This window comes from Empidonax traillii, unplaced genomic scaffold (assembly GCF_003031625.1).
Source record: "Empidonax traillii isolate 1590-97213 ecotype Southwest subspecies unplaced genomic scaffold, ASM303162v1 scaffold166:size2381449, whole genome shotgun sequence".
NCBI classification, from domain to species: Eukaryota; Metazoa; Chordata; class Aves; order Passeriformes; family Tyrannidae; genus Empidonax; species Empidonax traillii.
Window position 1 is genome coordinate 451712 of NW_020955359.1, and position 22623 is coordinate 474334.

General features: G+C 50.7%; 2 protein-coding genes across 2 annotated transcripts in view; both read left to right on the forward strand.

Annotated features, from left to right (window-relative positions):
* Nucleotides 1–7837, forward strand: part of SYT17 (synaptotagmin 17) — a 34030-nt gene extending 26193 nt beyond the window's left edge. The window contains exon 8 of the mRNA XM_027885489.1: nucleotides 6664–7837. Coding sequence (XP_027741290.1) covers nucleotides 6664–6860 — 197 coding nt within the window. The 3' untranslated portion in view covers nucleotides 6861–7837. The remainder of the gene's footprint in view (nucleotides 1–6663) is intronic.
* A 2685-nt stretch (nucleotides 7838–10522) lies between these two features.
* Nucleotides 10523–18680, forward strand: CLEC19A (C-type lectin domain containing 19A). The gene is made up of 5 exons (XM_027885488.1): nucleotides 10523–10613; nucleotides 16062–16227; nucleotides 16710–16803; nucleotides 17617–17749; nucleotides 18533–18680. The coding sequence occupies exons 1-5, from the start codon at nucleotides 10523–10525 to the stop codon at nucleotides 18610–18612; spliced, it is 564 nt and encodes a 187-aa protein (XP_027741289.1). The 3' UTR covers nucleotides 18613–18680.
* Nucleotides 18681–22623: the final 3943 nt, after the last annotated feature.

The following is a 22623-nucleotide window of genomic DNA, read 5'->3' on the forward strand; positions in this document are numbered from 1 at the left end:
GCTGAGCCTCTCTGCAGGGGTACAATGCAAAGGCTTCAGATCCCCTTCGGTAGGAGGAAGGTCCCTGTTTTTCTCCATTCTCAGTCCCCATCTGTGGGGGATTGGATGTCCCAGTCCATGACAGATGCTGTCGGTCAGCCTGGAGCAGGTGACAGCAGAGCAGGCAGCAAGGGTTGGTTGGAGATACTGAATGGAGCCCTGCAGTCCTGATCCTGGTCCAGGGTCACTCAGGGAAGATGCTCTGTTGATGGCTTTGGCTTTTTGCAGCACACTGGCTTCTTTAACGAGGAGGAGTGAAACACCATTAATCCTGGTGAGAGCAACAAGATGCTGATGCTTCCTGAGCCAATCTGTTGCTTGCTTAGAAGGCAAAATTAGATTCTTCAAGTGGCTTTAGTTAATAAATGCACCGCATCAGATGAGGCAGAAATGGCTTGTGCTGGAGTTCTCTGGAATTTTTGGGGAATCTTTTTCTTCTAAAGAAAGGAGCTAACCCCCCTCTCTCCAGGCTGATCAGTGCTTACTGCTTTTGCCAAGACCCTTATTTTAAGCAGTGTTGCCTCTCCTGACCTCTGCACTTCATCTTGTTTGGCTCACGCTGTGGTGAAAGGAGTTGCTCAAACATCTCGCAAGGCTGGAATCTCCCTGCGTATCAAGTGAAGAAGAGTCTCGGTGGCGGGAGCTGCTGTGGGTGGCAGTGCAGTGTCTAAAGTTGGAATGCCTGTGCCTGGTCCTGTGGCCATCAGAGGAGCTGACTGTGCAGGCAGAGGCTGCCTCTCCCTCATGGCCATCCCTGCCTCTGTTTGCAGGTGCTGTGTGGTGTTGGTGCTGGAGCCTCTTTGTGTGAGGTGTGTGTGCATGAAACCATCCGTGTGCTTGTTGGATCTGGGGCTCATAGAGCGGAGAATTAAGATGTGATTTTAAAAAAGGAGGAATTGGAGGTGGGAAAAGCCAGCTGTAGGTACTCCTTTTCAGTATCCCCTGGGCTGTTGTGATAGATGCATCCAGCCCGTTACTCCAGGTTCTCCTGATGAGGTAATTTCATGAGGTGTCATCCCTGCATGCCTTTGAGATCTCTGCAAGACACACTTGTGCTCTTGCACTTTCCCTGCACCCTGGGTCCCTGCTGTCTCCTGCAGGACTTTCCTCTCCCTGTCTGAGGTCAGACCCTGCTTAGGCAAACGCCTGGCTGCGGGTGCACCCGCAGGGTCCCCTTCCCTGGGTGCCCCAGCCAGAGCACAGGGGCTGCCCTTGAGGGAGAGAAATGATTTCCCAGAGAGAGTGTCTTCTTGTGGTGGCATTTTCCCTCGTGGAGCATCAGCTGGATGCTGGAGCTGTGCCAGGATTTGGCCACACGCTCAAGTAGTTCCAGTTCCCTCTGGAACTGGGCAGGTGCAGACATTGCTGGGAGCAGTCTCAGGGAGGAGAGGCTGAGAAGCGAGTTTTACGTGCACATCAGAGCCTGATGGAGATTAAACTGATGAATGTGAAACCATGGCATCTCCTCCTGTGTTTTTCTCTCCTCTCTACTAAATATGACAGGCCACGCTCAGGGAGCAAGGGGCAGGATTTGGTCCGTACCTGTGACCTTCTTGACGTGCATCATTAGCCCAGCTGCTGCTGCTCCTTGCAGCACCTCTTTGTGCTAAATAGCTTTTCAGTATTGATGTCAAGCAGTTCAGAATTAGTTTTCAGTCCTACTTAACCTGACAGCTCAACCCCACTGGCTGGTGACAGCGCTTGGTGGTCAGCACAGAGAGGGCTGGGCACTGGCTCCTGCCTGCCAAGGGTGGGGTGAGGCACTGCCTACCCGAGCAGGGCAGGTGTGTGAAGGGGGCACTTTCTGAGACCTTGCCAGGTGCTGAGGCTGAAGTGCAGGAAGTGCTGATGGGTCAGTGAAAAACAGTGTCGTGGTTTTGCCAGAGAATCTGTGAGACTCTGCCCCTCAGTTGCCCATGTGCAGCTTGGGCACGTTTTTGCTTATTTTTCCTTCCTCTGAGTTAAATGGTTTTAGTTGCGTTGCAGGTAACGATGGAGGTGACTGAAGAAGAGTTAGTTATTTGTGCTGAAGCTCTCAGCTGTTCCAGCACGCTGAGATTCCTGTGCTGTTCCTCCCACAGAGGCAGCAGCAGAGGCGCTGTGTGGCTGTACTCGGTGGTGCAGCACAGCCTTCACTGCTGAGTAACTGCTGAGCACATCTGAAAAAGGGTTTGCAGGAGATGCAGAGGTTTTGTGGCCCCAGCTGCAAGTTGCAGGCTTTTCCCCATCACGTGTATGGTACTGGGCAGCCTTGAAGTTAGCTTAAGGAAATGTTCTGAGTCAGTGCTCCTCCCTGGTCATTTCAAGGCTGCTAATGAGTTCAGTCAAAGGATGAATTAGTATCTGAAATGCCAGCTTAAATTGTACTATTGCACGTAACTCATAGATGACAAGGGCTTTGCAGTCGTACTCTTCACAGGGAGGCAGCTTGCAAGTCTCAGTATGGAGGCAAAGGGGAAGGTAAAGGGTGTTTTGGCTGGATCTGGTGCCAGGACTGATGCCACCCAGGCAACCTCACGGGTTGATTATGTAGTGACGTGCAAAACAGTTGACTGGTAAAATGCGATTCCATGTGACTGAGGTTGGTAGGAGACAAGGGGAAAGCTCAGGCTGGAGTTGCACCTGGAGCCAGATGTTGGAGCTCCAAGTGTCATCACATTCCCTGGAAGTCACTGCTGTGCTGGGGAGAAGCTCTGGGCTGTGCAGTGCCTGATACCCGCCGTGCTGTGCTCTCAGCCCTGCGGGCAGCGGGGCTGGGGGAGCCTCAGCCACCCCTCCTGTGCAGGAGCCCTGTGGGGCACGTGGGCCCTTGCCCCAAAGACGTTTCATGTGGCACTGAGGGTCCCATCACTTTAATATGCATCATTTAGGAGTGCTGCATCAGTAAGTGTACAGCATGAAAATGTTTTATTTACATCGTGTAACTTGTCCTCAAGAAATCAACCCATTTAATGGACATAAGTGAACCCAATTTTCTTCTGTATTTCAGCATTTCTATTATGAAGAATTTCTTTTTAAGAAGCCTTTCTGTTTCCAAATGCATCCCTCAGTGAAGAGCAGCTGCAGAAGGAATTGGTTTGACCTCTGCTTCTTTAATTGCTTTCTGCTCTGTGTTGGCCTAGAAATGGATGTTGCTATTGTGTAAATTATCCTGATGGTAGGAAAAAAGCTCATGAGATCAGGTGTATAGTTTCTGTCAGGAAAATAGGTTTCTTAAATGGAAAGCAGCATCTACCTGTTTATAACCAGAGTCTGGGTCAGTCTGAAAATCCCAAATGATAATTACTTCATTTTCTGCCTCTGTTCAGCTTCACGGAGTTACTGTTTTTTGTGGCCAAGGGCAGATTTAATCTGAAATTTACTCTGAGCTGCTTTCAGGCTCTGTTAGAGGATGCTCGGACATGAAGGAACACAGCTCAGTCCACTTGTACTGTCACCTGAGCTTGGAGCATGGAGCAGTGCTCAGCTGCTGCCCATGGCTGGACCACAGGGGCTTCTCCACCTCTACCTCTTGTGGAAGAAGCTGGTAGGAAAGAGCAGGTGCTTTTTACTTGCCAAGGCTGAGCACATGGAGCCCTGATCAGTCCACGAGTACCTGAGGGGTGTGTATCAGGAGTATGATGGGAGCTGTTTCTGCAGGGTTTTGGAACAGCTGAAGTGTCTGACATGAGTGTAAACAGCGCAGCAGTGGCTGGTGCTCGCTTGTTGGTGCTCAAGGAAAGGGTTGCTCCTGTGTTTGAGAAGTGATTGCTGCAGCCAAGGGAGGACTTGGGGAGCTGCTCCCCCTCCCTGTGCCAGGATGGGAGCCCATGGCGCGATGAGTGCTGACGACACAGCCAGCCTCTGCTTTCAGCTCCTCTCCTGGGCCTCTGGGCTCCTGCAGTTCTCTTTTCCGAGCTGTTCTTGGAAGAGATGGTGACAGCGACAGGAAAAATTGTGCTCCTGAATGTGAGCAAAGGAAAGGGCTTATTTTCACAACACCAACTTCTCCTGGGTAAGGTCCGTGCCCCAGCTTAGTACAACTCAGCCATCAGCAAATTGCTCAGCAAATCCTGGCCATTTATGAGTGCAATACAGCAGTTAGCCTCTCAGAAAAGCATGTCCTTGAGTTTAAAAGACTCATGAACTGATGAGTAGAGCGGAATTTTTTGGCACACAAAGATCTCTCATCTTCTGAGAAAGCTGCTGCAGTGAAGCTGTGAGTTTGTTAACCTGAGGTCGATCTGGTGCCACCTCTTATGGTCTGTATGTGAGCAAGCATTTGGCCTTGGAAATGTCTTCCCTGTTCTTCACAATAAGTCTCTGTGCTCTCTACACTAGTTAATGATAGAAGCAACAATGCTTGTATAATTAGCTCATTAATACCCCAAAGGACTCAGCATGCTCATTACCTGACACGATGAGTTTAGCAAGTTGCATTGCAGGAATTCAAAATACTTGAATCAAGAGTAAAATAACAGGTTCCCTTACTTAGGACACCTGCTTGTTTTACAGTCCTGCCATGGAATATTTTTGAAGAATTTGTTTGCCTGGGGTACTTCCCCACTGTTAATTTATCCTGTGATTAATTGATGGCCTGCAAGACTTCTCAGTTTAAATTACTTGGTATTGTTTCCCAAGATTAGGCTTCCTCTTCTTTCATTTTGGAAAAAAAAGAGTGGGGGAAAATAAGATGGAAAAAAATCCTATTAAAAATTTTGTTTTGAGGGTACTTTTACATGGCACATAAATTTTATCACAATATTTGATTTCTCTAGGCCAATAAATCATAGCAGGACATTTAGTATAGTCCTGCTAGCTACGCTTGTGATCCATTGCTTTGTAGGAGAACTCGTTAATAATCGTGACAAGCTGTGTACAAGTTGGAAATGGATGGCCTAAAATTCCTCACCACATCCTCAGTAGGTGGCCTTTCCAAATTACACCAACCTGGTCTCTTGACAGGGGCACTTGCTCGGCGACACATCTCAGAGAGTTGATGGCATCACCCCTAGATAGCTGCTGGTGATGGGCAGAACAGCTGCAGTCTTCCTGCTGGCGTGGTGAATGCCAAATCATTGTCTGAAGATAAACTTACAGGAGTCTGAGTTGCAGAATAGGTTTTTTAGGGCAATTATTTGGACAAATTACTTGGGCATTTGAAGGTTTGCCATTACCTAAAATTTCCACAGGTGACTTGGTGGGCAGAAGCATCTCTGCCCATGAACTGTGTTTGTCAGAGCTGTCGGAAGGGATATAGTGAGATGTAACCTTGCTCAGCTTGATTTTGGGACTCCACTGGCAGGTGGTACCTGAGTCACCCAGGGAACAAGATCCCAGACTGGTGCAGTGGTGAGGAACAAGCCTTTGCAGAGTGTGGAGATGACAGAGTGCCACATTAAAGTAACTCTAATCAACTGTGGGGTCTATTATAACAGGAAATATGCAGCCTTGACAAAGGTGCCTGGCTAAAAGTGAGGTCAAGTGCAAAGTGCTCAGTGTCCTGCCAGCCTGGAAGGGTGTTCATTGAGGGATCCCAGCTGTGGCTTTGCTGCCAGTGCTGGTTTCCAGCAGCCCTGGGGAGCTGGTGCTGCTGGCAGGGGCAGAGATGGCAGCGCTTGGCTCTGTGCTGGGCTCACAGCTCCACTCCACGCTGAACACGCTCTTGCTGCACAAACCTGGCTGGATTTGGAGCTCCTGCAGACATTTGTTCTTAAAAATCCCTCTCTTTCCTGAGGAGATTTTTTTAATCCTTAATATTCCAGCCAGTGCCTGTGGATATCCTGGCTGCAGCTTGCAAAGACTTTTTATTCAACTTTCTAATGAGCAAAGGCAGGGCTTCAGTTTGCAGCACACAAAGTGCTTTTGCTTCTGTCTGGTGGGAGTGTTCAGCCTTTCCCAGGATCGGGCCCATCATTAGGGTTTGCTGCTGTCTGCGATCTTTTGTTCCAGGAGACTGGGCTAATCCAAAGGATGGGGTGTGGGGTGAATGTCTCTCCCTCAGTTTCTTTCCTGGACTTCTAACAAGTAGCTGCAGTGATAATGATGGCAAATGGTTTCCGTGTAAACATCCTGCTGACAGCCTGGACGTGTGCAGTGCCTCTCTTCCAGTCGGGAAGGCTGGCGATTAGCACTGGAGTGGTTTGGGCCATGTGCGTTTGGAGGAGGAGAGTTTGAGATGCTGCTTCTACATTTCCCCAGGCACAGGTTGCTGGGCTGCTTTTGTCGTTTCACGATGCTCAGGCAGAGCTTTTGGCACTTCTGTACGTGATGTAATTCTGCTTCAAGGCCAGACAGGACAAAACTTTGAGCAACCTGGAACTGGATGATCTTTGAGGTCCCTTCCAACCCAAACCATTTTATGATTCTACTTCACCTGTTCTTGCTAAATTCCATCATAACTGTGGATCTGTGTCTTGCTTATTTGAATTGCATTTTAGTTTGTAGTACAGCTTATTTTATTCCTTCCAAACCCCTGTTTTGGTCTCATAACATTTTTGAGGTGCCGAGTCACATAGCAAAAACGCTGGCATCTGGCACACGGTGTGAGGGGACATCTGCAGCGTATCTGGTTTCCTGGGGCAGGGCTCTGGGTGGGCGAGCGGTGCCTTTGTCTTGACCAGTCTCTGTTTCTGCTCTCCCCAGTCTATGGGCACAACGTGAAGAGCAGCAATGACTTCATCGGGAGGATCGTGATCGGGCAGTACTCGACAGGTGCCCCCGAGTCCAACCACTGGCGCCGGATGCTGAATGCACACCGGACGGCGGTGGAGCAGTGGCACAGCCTGCGGTCCCGGGAGGAGTGCGACCGCGTCTCGCCAGCGTCCCTGGAGGTGACATGAGGCGGGAGACTGACGGCAGCCAGACCAAGCAGGCGGACGAGATAAAACATAAACCAGTGACAGAAACACCCCACCTCACACCCTACACACACCCCACAGCAGCTCTGTTGGATTGAAGCGGCTACCGGCACCCAACTGGCCGCGCTGGCCTCTGTGAACCGTGTCCCACTGGGTCCTGGCTGTTCCCTGGAGCCGGACCTCTCGCTGCTTGCCCCCAGCACCGCTCAGCTGTTTGCATCCCGCGTGGCGGAGCGCGCGGCCGGGCGGCGTGGGCTGCACGTGGAGGTGCCGTGGTAAGCGCAGAGTGGGTGGAGGAGTTGGGAGTTGCCTCTGCTGTCCTTCCAGTCCGAATCCATGGCTCATCCTCTCAGAGATATAAGTACCCATGTGCTCTCGTTGGTGAACGTGGTAATTAGGCTAGAGTATTTTTTTAAACAGTAGAACCTGTGGTGAAATCGATTCTGACTCCAGTTTTGTCCTTGTACTAGTTTTAACAGAATTAAGCTCCTGTTAGTACGTGCACGTGCGTTTGTGTGCCGGGGCACACGTGTGGCTGTGTGGCCCCACGTCAGATGGATCTGATGTCCCATCAGCGGTGAGACCTGCCACTCTCGATAGCAGTCTGTGTGTGTAGTAGATACAGTGATGATATAGCAAAATAAACATTTCCAATACCATTTGTACCGGGAAAACCAGCTCGCATCTTTTCAAACTTGTGCTGTGCAAAAGGAACCTGCTGCAGGGACTTTTGCGGTTAAGATCCAAAATACACAATTTCAATTCTCTCACAGACTGCAGTGGCTCTTTCTGTGTTGTGTGTGTTAACCCTGGTAGTTCTCCAGGTCACCAGGCGAACTTAGTTACGGTCAAGCTGTCCTGTTGGTTGCTTCTGTACATTTTATTTTTTCACAGCATATTGTCTGGTATGATGCAGATTGTATATTTATTGAAAATAAAATTCTATTTAATTGTGCCACGTAGACTGGGGCGATACTGGTTGGCAGAATTCACCTTTCTGTTGAGCTCCCTCAGTTATGTTTATGGCAGATGAAAAGCCAAAATGCTGGTGGTTACCCCCTTGTTCCTCACTGTAGATGAAGGGGGAGCTGCTCTGTTTTGGCAGCACACAGCAGTGGGGCAGTGGTGGCTACAGGACTGTCCATGGGCATCCTCTTTCCGAGCACGTTGTGGATCTAACCTGCCCCTCTGCAAGGTGAAGTTTCTCCTCTGTCCTGCAGTGAGGTCGACAGCAAATCTCTGTTCTCTGGTTTCCTCCTGGTTTGTCTCATCAATAAATCACAGTGGAGAGGGACCCCATGGGGAGTCCTGGGCGAACACATGCTGTAGGAGGCAGATCTCCTCCTGTAAGTCAGAAAGGCTCAGACAAGGGGCTGTGGTTTCAGCGGTTACTGCTGTGGACTTTAATATTCTTCCATGTGGAGCCTGTGGGCAGCAGCACAAGCTCCATGGGAGCTGATCTGAGCCCAGCCATGTGGTTTGCTCAACACTGGGGATGAAATGTGAACAGAAGGTACTCTTGCCCGCATCTGTCCTCAGAGTTGTGAGGTATCTGTTTCGCAGGGAGGGGGCTGTCATGTACAGAAGGTGCCAAAAATTGGTGAGGGAGCCCAGAGGAAAGGTCAATAAAAGCAGGATGGAAACACACTGAGGAGCTCCCGACTTGCAGGGCAATCAGAACACAGGATGGGAAGCGAGAGGAGCGGGAGGGCTGAATCACTGAGACCTGTTCCCAGGGCTGCGCCCAGCAGGTGAACCACATCTCATTTTTGGCAAAATTGGAAGGTAACACAAAGTGCAGCTGCAACTCCAGCTGGCACTGCGTGCTCAACGTGCTTGTGCTGTCCCAGTGCTGGGAGCAAAGCTGGTGCCCAGCTGCTGTGCCAGGCACAGAGCCGTGGCTCAGGGCAGCATGGGGGGCTCGGTGCTCCCGCCTGTGCTGGGGGGGATGCTACTGCCGTGGGTCTGTTAGAAACAGGATGAAAATTATTCAGGATCTCCCCTCCCTGAACATCTGTGTCTTGCAAGTAGATTAAAATACTCAAAAGATTTTTGTTCCATAGCTTGCTGGAGGTTGTTTGTAACACGGGCTTTATCTGGGGATGGCACACAGGAAAGAAGGGAGAGGGCATGCCTTGACTTCTAATAATCTCAATTTCTTCATTTTTAATGGTCTACTGTAGAAATAAGTTTTTCCTTGGGCCATATAGTTTCAGATCAGTGTATGCAAGTGAGGGGGAGGTGTTCTTAAAAGGCTTTATTTAATACAAAGAAAATTTAATATAGAGAATTGATTGAATGAGTTACTGTCTCTGGAGTAAGTCTGGATGCTTTATTGTACTGAAGGCCTTCCATCACTCCCAATTGTTTGTATTTGAATCTTGCCTCTAAAATTGGTCATCCCAACTGAAGTCCCCAAAAATGCTGAATATTTTAATTGGTAGCTAAGAATAAAAAGGGAACAGCATCATGTGTGTTCCTAAGCAGTTCTTTCAATGCTGACTTTAAGCATAAATTGGAAATGGAATGGGGCCACCAAATTTTATAGTGTTTGTGTCTGTGCTGTTTCCCTTACCACTGCAACAGTTAGGAAAGGACTTTATACAATACTTTTAAAAATCTGAAGTTTGTCTCCAACTAAATGTTGACTGTGGGAAGGAGACATGCTGGATAATATTGGCTGTTAATGATACAGAGTGCTATATCATACCAGGTTCTCTGCTGTTGCAGGACTGCATGGACCCAGCACAGACATGGCAGATGGACACTGTGAGTTTCTAAAACAGCCTTGGAGCCCCAGGCACAGCTGGGAGTTCCCTCTTCCAGGCTCTTGTAGTGTGTCATAGCGTTTCCTTGCTCTGGGTAAAACAAACAAACAAATCAAACAAAGGAAAAAACCCCAAAACCCAAGCCACAATAACAACAAAAAAACACCACAAAACCAAACCAAGAAAAAAGCAACACAAAATGGGGCATTAATGTATTACACCCCACTGCCCTGCAGCCCTGGCACCCTCTCCCCGTGCCTCCCCAGGTGCTCGCCGCCGGCTGCCGCCGTTCCCCGATGCCAGCACAGCCCTCGCCCTCCCACCGCCGCCCCTGCCCGCTCTCTGCCGGCCTTGCCCGCAGGCAGAGGGTCCCGTTTGTCACCCCCCGAGGTGACCGGCTGCCCCGAGTCCCCTCCGCCGGCATCCCAGGGGTCGCAGCCGGCGCGGCGCCGCGGGATGGGGACACTAAATATCAACCCGGGATGCAGCTGGGGGTGCGAGGAGGGATAATGTCTTTGCTCGCCTACAGCCCCGGAGAGTGTCAATGACTCTCTGGGAGCAGCGTGCCCCCCGAGTGGGGCTGCGGGCAGCGCCCTGGGCACGGGTCCGGGTCCGAGTCCCCGTCTGGGCTGCACTGAGGGCGGGCGGGCTCAGCCGGGGGCGGGCTGGGGGCAGCGGCCCGGGCACGGGTCCCCTGTGGGATGCGCTGAGCGGGGCCGGGCTCAGCCGGGGGCGGGCTGCGGAGGAGCCGCTGCTCGGGGGAGGGGGCAGCGCGGCCCCTATATCCGCCCTGGCCGGCGGCCGCCCCCCATAGCCCGCGGGGCTCGGGCCGAGCGCGACCCCAGCGCCCGGCAGCGGTGCCAGGGCGGCCCGGCCATGGGCTGCGGGCGGGCTCTGTGCGCCCTGCTGGCCGCCGCCCTGCTGGCCGCACACGCCTTCCCCCAGACCAACATCAAAATCAGCCAAGGTGAGTGCCCGGCGGTGGCTGCGGCGTGGGGTGAGGGTGATTTAATCGGCGGTGGCTGCGGCGGGGAAGGAGCTCGTGTGACTCCCGCGGGGCTGGCACCTGGTTCCCCCCTGCTCGGGCTGCTCCAGAAATCCCTGACTTGCTTTGAAATCAACTTCCTTCTTTGTCATGGGGACGTGAGAAGGGCTGCCCCGGTCCCTCTCATCGGGATGTCGAAGGTCTTTCTGGGCTGGCTTTGTTTCTGTGTGTCAGCGGCTGCTCTGTCGCCTTCACCAAAGCCGTGGGATGACTCGGGGCCGTGGGTCCTGCGGGGACTGCAGGAATCACTGCACGAGGCACACGTGTGAAGGGTGCAGGGCTGTGGCCACCGGGCTCCCTGTTAATTTTTTCACTTACCGTGTGTGATAAGTAGCCACAAATATGGGATTCCCCCTTATTCCCCCCCCTTTTTTTTTTCCTCAGAGCTGTTGATGATGGTGACTGCTGTATGTCACTTAAGTTTCTTCCAAACTTTTTCATGGGCTTGGTGCCATGAGTGAGAGTTGCTGTTCCGTTTGTTTGTGCCCTGTTAGGTTTATTGGGAATGTGAGCAGAAAGGGGCTCCTTAAGTCCTGTTCAGAGAGATCGTGAGAAAAAGGATCGATACAAGCCCAGTTTTCCTGCCAGACACCTAATCCGTGGGAGCTTTGCCAAAACTAATTAAGGAGGAAAGAAACTCTGCAAGATAACTCCTATCTGTCAGTGCCAGCTGCAGGAGTGCTGCTCCAGGTGTTGGCTGTATCCTTATAACTCCAGACATACCTGGCGGAAGATTTGAAGCTGTAAAACCAGCTTGGTTTCCTTTCATTAAAGGATTTTACAAAGCAAAGCCCTTGGTGTGCAAGGATGTCCCTTCCAATGTGCTTCAACTGCTGTTTAATATTTTACTTGGAGATTTGTAATATGCACCTTTAAAAACATTTCAGAGTGTGGCAAATATTGCCTAAATGAGCTTCACATCCATCAGTGGATATTATTCCCTCCAGCTCCATATAACCCTCAGACACACGAGACCAAAATCCCTCCCTTGATCTGCCTGCTTCGATGGTGGACACTCAGTGTGAGACTCTTTCATCTGTTAATGAAAGACAAATATTGCACATAACATGAAGGTGGCATTGTTTGTCAGTGCTTCTAAATCCATGAGTGCCCTGAGGCATCCCAACATCACACAACAGCACTGTCTTAGCCCCTGACACGGGCTCTGACTCACAACCTTCCCTTTTTAATGCCTATTCTTTTGGTCTACTCAGTAATGAGGATGTGGTGGATGTGTCAAGACTGTGGTGGGATGGAGGTCTGGCTCAGCTGGCACTTTGAACTCCCCAGCCCAGCCACAGACAGGTTCTGCTGAAGCCATCCTGGAAGGGTCCTGGGGGTCCCCTGTCCCAGCCCTGTTGTCTCACCCATCCCCTATAACTGTCCACTGCTCCAGCAGTGCCAAGCCAGGGTAAAACCATGCTGCTGGCCCTCCCCATGGCCTGAGCTGATAAGAGGTGGCTCAGCTGGCAAGTACCAGGATACTCATCCTGAGCCCCAGCTCTGCCAGCTGGGGCCACTCCCCATCCCTCATTCTCAGCATCCCAGCCTTTGGATATTGCTCTGTGAGCAGCTCTGCCCTGGGAAGGACCCAGCCTACCACCTGACAGGGATCTCCTCGGCTCTTCTCCTTTGGCATTAGCTCCAGACAAGCCTCTTGGGTGTTGATGGACATCTTCCAAACCAGCTGCTTGCCAAGAGCTGAAGAGGTTCACTTGCTTTTTCAGGTCAGATGGTAGCATTAGCCTGTGGATGTGCCAAGGGGGGATGTCTCAAGAACATGCCTGTCAGTGAGGTGTCTCCTAACGCCCCTAAACTTTTTGATGAGTTGTCAGCTGTTGATAGAATGGAGCTCTTTGATGCTCTGCAGCAAAAAGAGCATCTGCTGCCAGCAGTGACCTGACCCAATCTGCTGTCCAAAACCCTTTGATGTAGCCACAGCCCCTCAGGAATCTTCCTTGCATGGGCATTTCTTGCCAACCTTCTCCTGGCCCCAAACTTCATATCTCAAATCTGTGGATCCTTGGAGGTGAGGCAGCATTGTTCCTTGGGATGAAGCTGATCAGGAGCTAACCTGCTCTTCAGCAGCCACACAGCTGGTTAGGGGTTTTTTGGTTTTGGGGTTTTTTTTGGTTTTTTTCAGTAGCATCCTGGAATGAAAAAAACTCTTGTGAAACTGGCTAGGACTTTCTCAGTTAATTATTTCTAGTTGGAAAGAGGCCAGTTGGGGAAGTGAAACTTCTTGGCAGAGCAGTGCCAGCTTCTGCAAGATTTTGATAAGTGATTTTCCTGGTGGTTCTACAGTGAATCTCAGCTAATAAATAAATAAAAAGGCTCCAGTTTTGTTGGCACTGACACAAATCCAGAGATTTTTCTGACCCAAAAATACTCGCTTTCCAGCTTTTCTGAGTTTTTAACAGCTGCCTGATCTTATCCTCAACCATCTATTTTGCTGGTGCTGCCTTAAAACATGGTCCTGCCCTTAAAACTGTTGCACTGTAAATAAGCAAAGGGAGAAAGGATTCTTGCCATCATTTTTCACCAGGAATTTGGAGACAAATGGATGAACTGACCTGGGGTCGACAGAAACCCCTGTCCAGCAGGCAGCACTGGCTGTGCTGCTCCTGCCCTGTGCAGAGGAGCTGATGATGTTTTGGGATGATGTTTTGCTGCTGTGCTTAAAAGAGAGGATTTGGTCCACATATCCCCAAAATGCTATCCTTGTCCTCTTCTAGATCAAAATAGCACCCACAGCTGCTGGCTTGTGTTTTAACTCTTTCCTACAGAGTCATGAGTAGGCTCCTATACTCACAACCATACATCAGATTTCTTATGGCCTTTCTGCTAAAAATAGCCCTCAAAGACCCCAAATAAAGCAGCTCCCCTAATTGTTCCTGCCTGTAAAACTGGGAGCAGTAGTTCTCCTCCAAAGAGACAGCCAAAGCCTCTGATCCTGACCTAACAGAAGAGATGCTAATTAAAAGCTGACCTCCCATATTTTCCTTTTTGGTATATTTAACCTTAAATTCCTTCAGGCACCTCTGGTTCACTGAAGCTCGTCAAATTAATGCTACCTAATGGGAAGCAGTATGGAATAACAAAGAAAGACTGTCTCAGTTTCTGACTCGGTTTCAGCTGCTCTGAACAAACAGGAGGGTGATTTTCCCTGGCAGTTGAGGTGCTGATGGACCCGTCTTTGAGCCAGGACACTGGGACGCCCGCTGCAATTAGCACTCAGCAGTGAAGGCTCCGTTTGCTGGGGATGCTGCTGCGATAAGCCCTGTGAATTTTGCCACCACGCTGCTAGAGGTGACGAGTTCATCAAGGCGCTACAATAAAATCCCAGTTGCTGGTGGTGCCTGTCTGGCGCAGACCTCTCGCTGCCCTCGGCAAGAAGGAACAGCAACCTGGAGTCTCTGTGAGCCAGGACCAGACCCCAGCCCTGCCCTGAATGGGGGTACATGCCTCACCCGTGACCTGGTGGTTAAGCTGAAGCCTCATCCTGTAGGTTTGACCCTCTGCCCCTGCTCTGCTTTGTGTTTGGTGGAGGTTGGAAACCTTGGCCAGCATCATGAGGGAAGGAGTGCTTGACTCCTGGGGAATCACATCAGCTCTCTGGTCCTGCTCTATTGCTACAGTAAAATAATTTGCATTTCCTAGGGCTGTTTTAAGATTTTTCTCTATGCAAGTATGGCCAGGTGTGAACCAAAGAGCTGAACCCTGCATAGCCACTGAGCTGGCTGAAATTTGGCCACCCTCCCCTAAAGCTATGCTGCTCTTCCAGGCATGCCTTATCCTTTTTCCTCCATAGCCCATAATTAGTGCTGATGAGGATGAGAGAGCCTTTTGAGCCCCTTGAGGGTTTGTTGCTGTGAGGTGCAGAGCTGCCCCCAGCCTCAGCTCCTCCAGAGGGATGGCTGGAGGACCCGAGGCAGATTGATAGGGTGACAGCCCCACAGGGCCTGGCAGTTGACTTGGCCTTGTTCAGGAGGAAAAAAAGGCTCACTGCATTTGTGCTTTGTCACCTGGGCATGGGCTGTGACAGCAGAGACCCGGGGGCTGGCTGGTGGCTGTTTGTAGAACACTCAGAGATCCCCGTGTGGAAAGAGCTGATGAAATATGAAATTATCACCCAGAGCTGCCAGCATTGGCACAGGGAAGAATTTGGCTCCGTGAACACTCACACAGCTGCTTTGGATTCACCTTGCCTCTCCTTTTCCCGGTGCTGTTGCTTCCCTTGCTGTGGCCACATCCCTCATTGCCGCTGGCAGGGTTTTGTTCTCCCCACCCTTGGGGAAAGCCATTCCCCACAGCCCCTCAGTACTGGAGGCCCTGTAGCACCACCCTGACCTTTCCAGGCTTGAGCCTGTTACCTGCTTGGATAGTTTGATGGCATCTGATGTCTGCCCTCAACCCCTGCACACCCACCCTGCCCACTGCCCTGCTCGCTCCAGCAGCAGCTCTGACCCCGGACCAGGACTCCATGGGGATGTGGGAACTGGCTAGAGGGGAGCTGGCAATTCCCCAAGGTGCAAAAAACAGCAGCTAAGGGAGTTAAGCCTCTGTGCCCCAAGATTTGGGGGTTCCACGTGTGTTCGTGCTGGGGGGTGACAGGGAGCGTGGCACAGAGGAGAGCAGAGCATGTTAACGCCACTGCCGTGTTTACACAGCGGCAACTGTGAAGGCTCCAGAAAGACATCCTGCCCCCACAATGGCCTCTTTTGGGGCAGCTTCCCCACTGTGCTGAAAAGTGACAAGGGATGATGAGCAGCTCCGTGGCCCCAGCTCTTATCTGGCGGAGGGAGGCAGATAGGCTGGCACCGCTCCCGGCGGCACGCGCGCCTCGCCCGGCTATTTCTGGGGCTGAAATCCAACGCGTGCCTACGTGCATGGCTGCATCCAGGGACAGGGATGGTGAGGGGGTTTCCTTGGAGGGAGGAGGTGCAGGCTGTCCTTGCAGGAGGGCAGAACACGGCCATAACCCCGCAGCCCTGGCTATCAGCTCCCATCCCAGCACTGTGGCTCTAGTGGTGCCTGATAGAGGCGAGAGGAGCCCTTATCTTGGTTTCCCCAATAGCAAATGTCAGTGCCTTTATTTTAAGCACCCTCTTCTGAAAATGATGTCAAGATGGCTTGGAACATACCTCCTGCTTTGGGCAGATGCTAAAACTGAGAAACTCCCAACTTGTGCAAAATGTGTTTTCACTTTTGAAAACTTTTGTGCAGCGCCCACAGAAGTTGGGTTTTCCGTGCACGTGTTTGGTGATTACTTGCCTGGGTGAGGTGGAGGAGCAGGGCTGGGCACTGCTGCCTCCACTGCCTGCTCAGCTGCCCAGCAATGCTGCCAGCTGTCTTCTGTTCTGCCCCCAGCCATGCCCGAGCCTGTCCACGCCTACTCCTGCCCGCTCTTCTGGACAGAGTACGAAGGTCACTGCTACCGGTACTTCCCCATCAACAAAACCTGGGCTGAAGCCGACCTCTATTGCGCTGAGTTCTCCATTGGCATCAGATCAGCCAAGCTGGCCTCCATCCACAGGTGAGGAGTGCAGAAACATGTCATCACAGCATGGGGAGGAAGGAAAATGGGGACAAAGTCCCATTCCCACAGCACAATCTCTCTGTCAGCTGTGGCCTCGTGTTCCAGCCTAAGCATCCTTCTGCAGCAGTGACCCGGTCAAGTCTGATGCACTGGGCACACAAGGGTAATATAGAAAATGTCTTTTCCTCGACTGGCAGGAAAACTGGCATAGTATTCCCTAAATTTCCCCAAACTGTGTTTTTCACTCTTGAAAGAGGGATGGAAGTACATCATGATTACACAGGCTTTTTCCCCCGTTCCCTCTCCCCGAGCTCTCACCAACACTATGCTCCTCTTGCACAGAGCCAGGAAAGTAATCAACAGCAATTAGGGGGGGAGCCATTTGGCTATGGGTCCAGTGGTGGGTGAATGCTTAGGGACACTCCTGACCATTTGCTGACATACTCCCTTGGCGGCTCCGTGTTGCTCTGTTTTGCCAGCTGGGAAGAAAACGTGTTTGTGTACGACCTGGTGAACAGCCGCGTGCCCGGCATCCCCACCGACATCTGGATGGGACTCAACGACCTGCGCGAGGTGAGAGCTCTCTGAAGTCTTGTGGGAAATGGCTTTGAAAAATCCACCTCTCTGCGTTTTCCTTCCACAAAGGCACTTGGTTTTCTCCTTTGGCCCTTATAGCTCCATTAACCGAGTGGCGGCATAGGATCTGTTGTGCAGTGCATGGAAAAAGTTGTCATTTCTTCCTTTCCAGTCTGCTTTTACAAGTGCTACTGTAATAGCACTTATTTATAGTCACATAGTGAATATAAATAATTAATAATTATTCATATTTTATTACTGTATTAATAGAAAGAGTATTGTACTGCTGGTTCAAGAAGAGCAAGTAAACTGAAAAGGCCTCCAGTGTCAAAAATCACCAAGTTCCATTGCTCTCTTGTGGTACTCTGTGACTTTTCAAAGCTGACACGTTAGAAATATATAGTCTAATATGTTGTTAAAAAGAAAAATCGAGACCATCAGGAGAACAGTCCCATGTCAGCAAATTTTTGGTAGATACTGAGAAAGGAAAGAAAGAGGAAAAGAAACACAGAATTGGGTGGGGATGTTAAAAAAAATATATGGATTTAATTTCTGGGCTTCCCCTGGTGAGAACACTGTGAATTCTCGGGCTGTCCTTGAAAGTTTTCAGTTGTAAAACCCAAACGAGATGTTTGGCCTTTGCTGAGTGGTGACAGTCTCTCCCCACGTCCTCGGGCTGTGTGGCACTGGGGAAGGGGATGGGGATGGACGGGAATGGGGATGGGGATGGGTTCTGCATGGGAATGGGCCCCCCACCCTCTGCAGTCGCGGGTCTGAGGTGATGGCCTTTCTCCACCCATCCTGTGCCAGGAGGGTCACTTCGAGTGGACAGATGGCTCCTCCTACGACTACCACTACTGGGATGGCAGTCAGCCTGACGATGGGATCCACTCCATCCCGGAGGAGGAGGACTGTGTGCAGATCTGGTACAGACACAGCAGCGGTGAGTGCTGCACCGGGTACCGAGGGCACCTTCAGTGTTATTTGCATGTCAATAAATTCAATTCACCACAGCTCCTGCTTTTCTGAAGAGTTTGGAGGCAGGCAGAGGATTTGCATTTTAGTTTTTAAGTCTTATTTTCTTTCTTCTTTACAGAGAAGGGGTGTGTCTTCCCTTTTCACCATTTACATACACACACACACACACATACACAGACACAGACTTGTTTTCCCACTGCTCACAGCCCATCTCCCTCTCCCATAGCAGCAGCAGGACAGGAATATCAGCTGTCTTGAAGAATTACCAAATTTAGCCAAAGGTCAAATTTTCCCATTTCCCTTCCCACATGGGAGGCTCATGGAAACACCCATTGATTTGCCAGCTTTTCTCTCCCACGCTCAGGCCAGGGCATCTTGCTGAAGTGGGACAAGACCCTGCCTCTGCAAAAATCCCACTTCATGTCTTCAGGGCCAGTGAGATCAGCCAGGTTTGTCCAGACCCCCAGACATACATAAATGCCCTGTCCATGGGCAGCCTCCTGATATTTTGGGGCGTACAGGACTGTGTTTGCAGCTACTCTTTCACTATCATGTCCAAGCTGGGGCCCAGGATCCCCTCCAGATGGGGAGGGGAATGCTGGGAGGGGGCATGGCTGGGAGTGGTGCAAATGGGAGCACACCCAGGGAAAGCCTCCCATAATGGCAGGAGGTCCTAGTCCCAAGGATGGGGCGTAGTTACTTCCTTGTGCCTTTTTTCAGCTAATGCCTTGTGTTTTTTGGGGGGTAGCGCTGCGCTCCTGGAACGACAATGCCTGTGGCAGAGCCTTCCCCTTCGTCTGCAAGATCCCCTCGCTGGCCCTGGACTGAAGCTGCTGGTGCCTGCCCGTGCTCCCCTTCATTTTGGGTCACCTCTCCAGCCATGCTGGGGAAGAGCAGTCAGGACATGGCATGGGCTGTGAGAGCCATGGAACTGCTTGGCATCCCCAGACAGCTCCTGGCTGTAAAATCCCTCCTGGGAGTGCCATGGGGGTGAAGCGAGCGTGTTAGAGGAAGCCCATGATTTTACCAATACATCAAACTGTTAGCACCAAAAAAATAGCCATGTGTAGGAAGTGTTTTTGCCTGTTGATCTGTGAAAGAAAAGTGTTATTTTCTCTTAAGTTATGCAAAATGTCTCTTGTCCACGTTCTTTTTCTCTCGGCTAAAATAAACAGCAAACAGCAAGGTGGAGGCTCCTCTGTCTTTCTGGGACTCGAGTAGTAGTGGCTCCCTGGGGTCATGGGGTTTTGTGTTAAAGAAAGTGTTTTTTCCCCAGTTTGCTCTGTATTACAGAGATGTGTGTGGGGAGGAAGTGGGTGCATGGAAAAGTTTATTTTATTGACCCTGACTGGTTTTGGGGGTCCCTGGGGCAGCCTGTGTGCCCACCCTGCCCTTTGCCTGGCCCCCAGCAGAGTGTCACTGTGCAGGGGGTGTGGGGCCAGTCAGTGCCCCACACCTCTGCAGCATCCCTGCCTGCAGCAGGTGAGCAGGGTTTGGCCCTGGCTACTTAGGGCTGACTGGACCAGCTGGAGGGCAGGTGAGGGGCTGACGCACACCAGCTGGAGTCAGCCCATCCTCACAACCCTGTCCTGGGTGAGGAGAGCTTGCAGCTTTTGGTACAACACTAATTCTCAGGAAATGATGCTCCTTCCCTCAGTCCTTACTGGTGTCCTTCGGTGCTGCAGTAGCACCACAGAGGTATTTGTCTTCCAGGTCATTTCTGGGGAGGTGTGTGTGGCTGTGGCAGCTGCAGTGTGCCCTGCTTGAGCTGCTCAGTGGGGAGGTGGGACCCTCCTCCTTGTAAGCGGGTGAATTTGCAGGGCCTGGATGCAAGTGGGGCCAAACTGACACCAGGGTCCAAGGGAAAGGCAGTGCTATGGAGGCAAAAACATGCTTCTCCTTCAGGGGACACAGCTCCAAGGGCACTACTGGAGCCAGTCAAATGCCATAAATTCAGTGCTCCCCAGGGAGCTTTGGGGTGTGAACTCTGATCCCCCACAGAATCCAGGTCTCTTTGCAAGTAGCCCCATGCAGAGGGGGCTGCAGAGAGGCCCCTTGCCCTCCCCTGGGAGCCATGTGTCCATTTTGTCCCTGTTGTGGCAAAGCCCCAGGGTCTCAGAGCACCAAAGCAGCTGGAACAGCCCTGGACTGCCCTGTCTCAGCTACTGCCTGCAAAGATGGGTAACAGCATGCCCATAAAATTGTCTGGTCCCCCTTGATGTCACCATCTTAGAAATACAACATTTCAGAGCTAAGACTTTGCAGAGTGATCACACTGGACACAATGAGGTAAGTAGCTGGGGCTCTGGTGGGAGCTTGGAACTTCCTCAGATGGCAGCTCAGCTTTTGGCTGAAATACGTTTCCCCTTGGAGAGAAACTGGAAAACTTGGTGGGGACAGTGGTGGTATTGTATGTGGAATATGTGTGCTGGAGCAAGTTTCTAAAATAATGAAGCGCTGTCATCCCTGATTATGTATTTTTAGAAATATATTAAAATTTTTATATAAATAAATATACAAATGGATAATACATATAAATAAAACTTTATTACTTTTATTAGATTTTATTTATAGTATATACACAGATTATCCATATATTTATACGGAAAGTAAGCTATTTGTGTAGCTTTCAGTTTTAGATTTTAACGCTGGATGTGCCTTCTAGAAGCTTTTGTTTCATTTGAAAACAGTAAATTACGTATGGATGATAACAGCATGTAAAGAAACCAGCTGGGTTTTTTTTTTAAAAAAATGGTTTTGGATCCAACAAGCTAAAGAAAGCTGATGTGTAGTACCTTGTCTTTGGCAGAAAAGGGTTTGAGGAACTAAGCATGGTGGGAGATGTGTCTGATGAACTTCTGGTTCTCAGTGCTGGTGCTGAGGTGGTGTCCCCTCTCTGTGATGGAGACAGCATCGGGAGCCGGCACAGCAGACCCCCAGAGCCCCTTTGGGCTGGCTGTGTGTCCAGAGCCCATCACTATGGGGAGGGTTGGGTGGGAGCCACACCAAGAGCTGCTGCATGGTGCCAAGCTGGGCTCCAGGCTGCCTCTCCCCAGTTTCTTTTCCCTGTTCCTCCTGTGTCCCCTGTTCAGAGGAGCTCAGAGTTCACCACGGCTGGGGATAGGTATGCCTCGAGCCAAACAACTGTCTTTTCTCACTGCAAGTGGTATGAGATGTTTCAAAAGAAAGGTTAAAACCTTCCCTTGGGAAAGCGTTTGAAGACCTGGGCCCTACTGTGGCTGAAAATATTGCTAATGGGGAGCTCTCTGAAAGCTGTCACCTCCAATTAACATCTTCATTTCCAGGTAAAAAGAACTGAACATGTGTGACTTGAAAGGCAGCACCAAAGTTAATAGGGGCTTTGTTTTGCAACCCCCCTGTCTTTCTCCTCAGGCTCCAGGGTCCTTACTTAAAAATCAACCATCTCTCCTTGACAGTGTCTTCTGTTTCACAGTAATCAAATGAGATTCAGAGAACAACAGGAGTTTTCACCTCCTTAATTAACTTCTAGTGGATCTGGCTAGGTTAGGGCTTGATGGAAGCTGAGATGTGCCCTTTCCCTCGACATGAATGGTCCCAGAATTTGGGTGGTTGAGAGGCACTCCAGCTCTCCAGGCTGAAGTTTTTATTTTTCCATGCTCTTTGTCCCATAACCCCTCACTCCCTTGTTAGCTTGAATTTCTCCCTGCTGACTTGCTGTATGGTGCAGGCAGTGGGAACCTGGCAGTGGCAGAACTTTCCCACACCTCTCCTGCACATCACTTGCAAGTGATTGATTTCTGGGGGTCCTTTTATGACACTGATTTTTTTAGGAGCAGAACATCTTCTTTTGTAGTGTGTGAAAGCTGGGGCAAGTATGGACAGCATGTGATGTAGCCTGGTAGTGAACCAAAATAGTCTCTGTGACAAGTGTCTTTACCCTCCTATGTACCCCATTTCTGAGCTGTACAGACAATATTGTCGTCAGGCCTGGAACGGCAGTGGGGAGAGATGGGCCTACCTGCACCTTTGACCTTTTGATTCCTTTTATTCCTACTATGATTATTCTTTATTTCCTGAGATATGCTGCTGGATGTTGGGATGTGGGAGGTGGATGTCACAGCTGGATGTCACCAGCAGTGCTGGTGCTGCCCAGACACAGCCTGGTGAGGATTTTCCTCCCCAGTGACTATCTTGACTGCTCCAACGCCTGGCTGGGCTGAGCTGGGCTGAGCTGTCCTTTCCTCTATTAATTTTGTAAGATTTTTTTCTCCTGAAAATGACTGGGAGGATAAGGGCTGCACAACTGATTCATGAGCTTTTTCTTGTGCATTTCCCTTGGGTTTAATTGTCTGAGTAGTGGCTCAGCTCCTGCCCTGCGGCCAGGATGGTGCAAAGTGGTTCCCTTTGACAGAGAACAAAAATATCTCAGGACCAAAAAACCAGGCTTCCAGCAGCTCAGACAGCACATTACAGACATTTACTGTTTGTGGCAGCGAGGCCCATCACAAAAACAAACCCCTGTGGTAAATTATGTTGCCCATCTGTGTGTTAAACCCCCCAGCTTTAGCGCATCCCAAATGTGCACGGCTGGGAGAGACAGAGCGGTGGGGCACGGGGAAGACAAGCAGGATCTGGCTGTGTAGGTCCCAGTGGATGTTGGCTTAACTGAGATATTCCTGCTGTTCTGCAGAAGGGCTTTCCCATCCCACCTCGCACCAGCTGCTCCCTGCTGCTGCCAGGGAATGAGTGGGACAGTGGGAGCCAGCAGGGACAAACCTGCTGGGAAATGGATCTCTTTCTGGGCAGCCAAAGGGCTCGTCTGAGGCAGCCATCAAGAGGCATGAGTCAAGCTGGATT

Excerpts from the sequence above, each read along its gene's own strand:
- CLEC19A (XM_027885488.1), top strand. The coding sequence starts at position 10,523 with ATGGGCTGCGGGCGGGCTCTGTGCGCCCTGCTGGCCGCCGCCCTGCTG. Across the intron at positions 10,614-16,061 it reads CAACATCAAAATCAGCCAAG|CCATGCCCGAGCCTGTCCAC; the intron begins GTGAGTGCCCGG and ends TTCTGCCCCCAG. Across the intron at positions 16,804-17,616 it reads GACTCAACGACCTGCGCGAG|GAGGGTCACTTCGAGTGGAC; the intron begins GTGAGAGCTCTC and ends ATCCTGTGCCAG.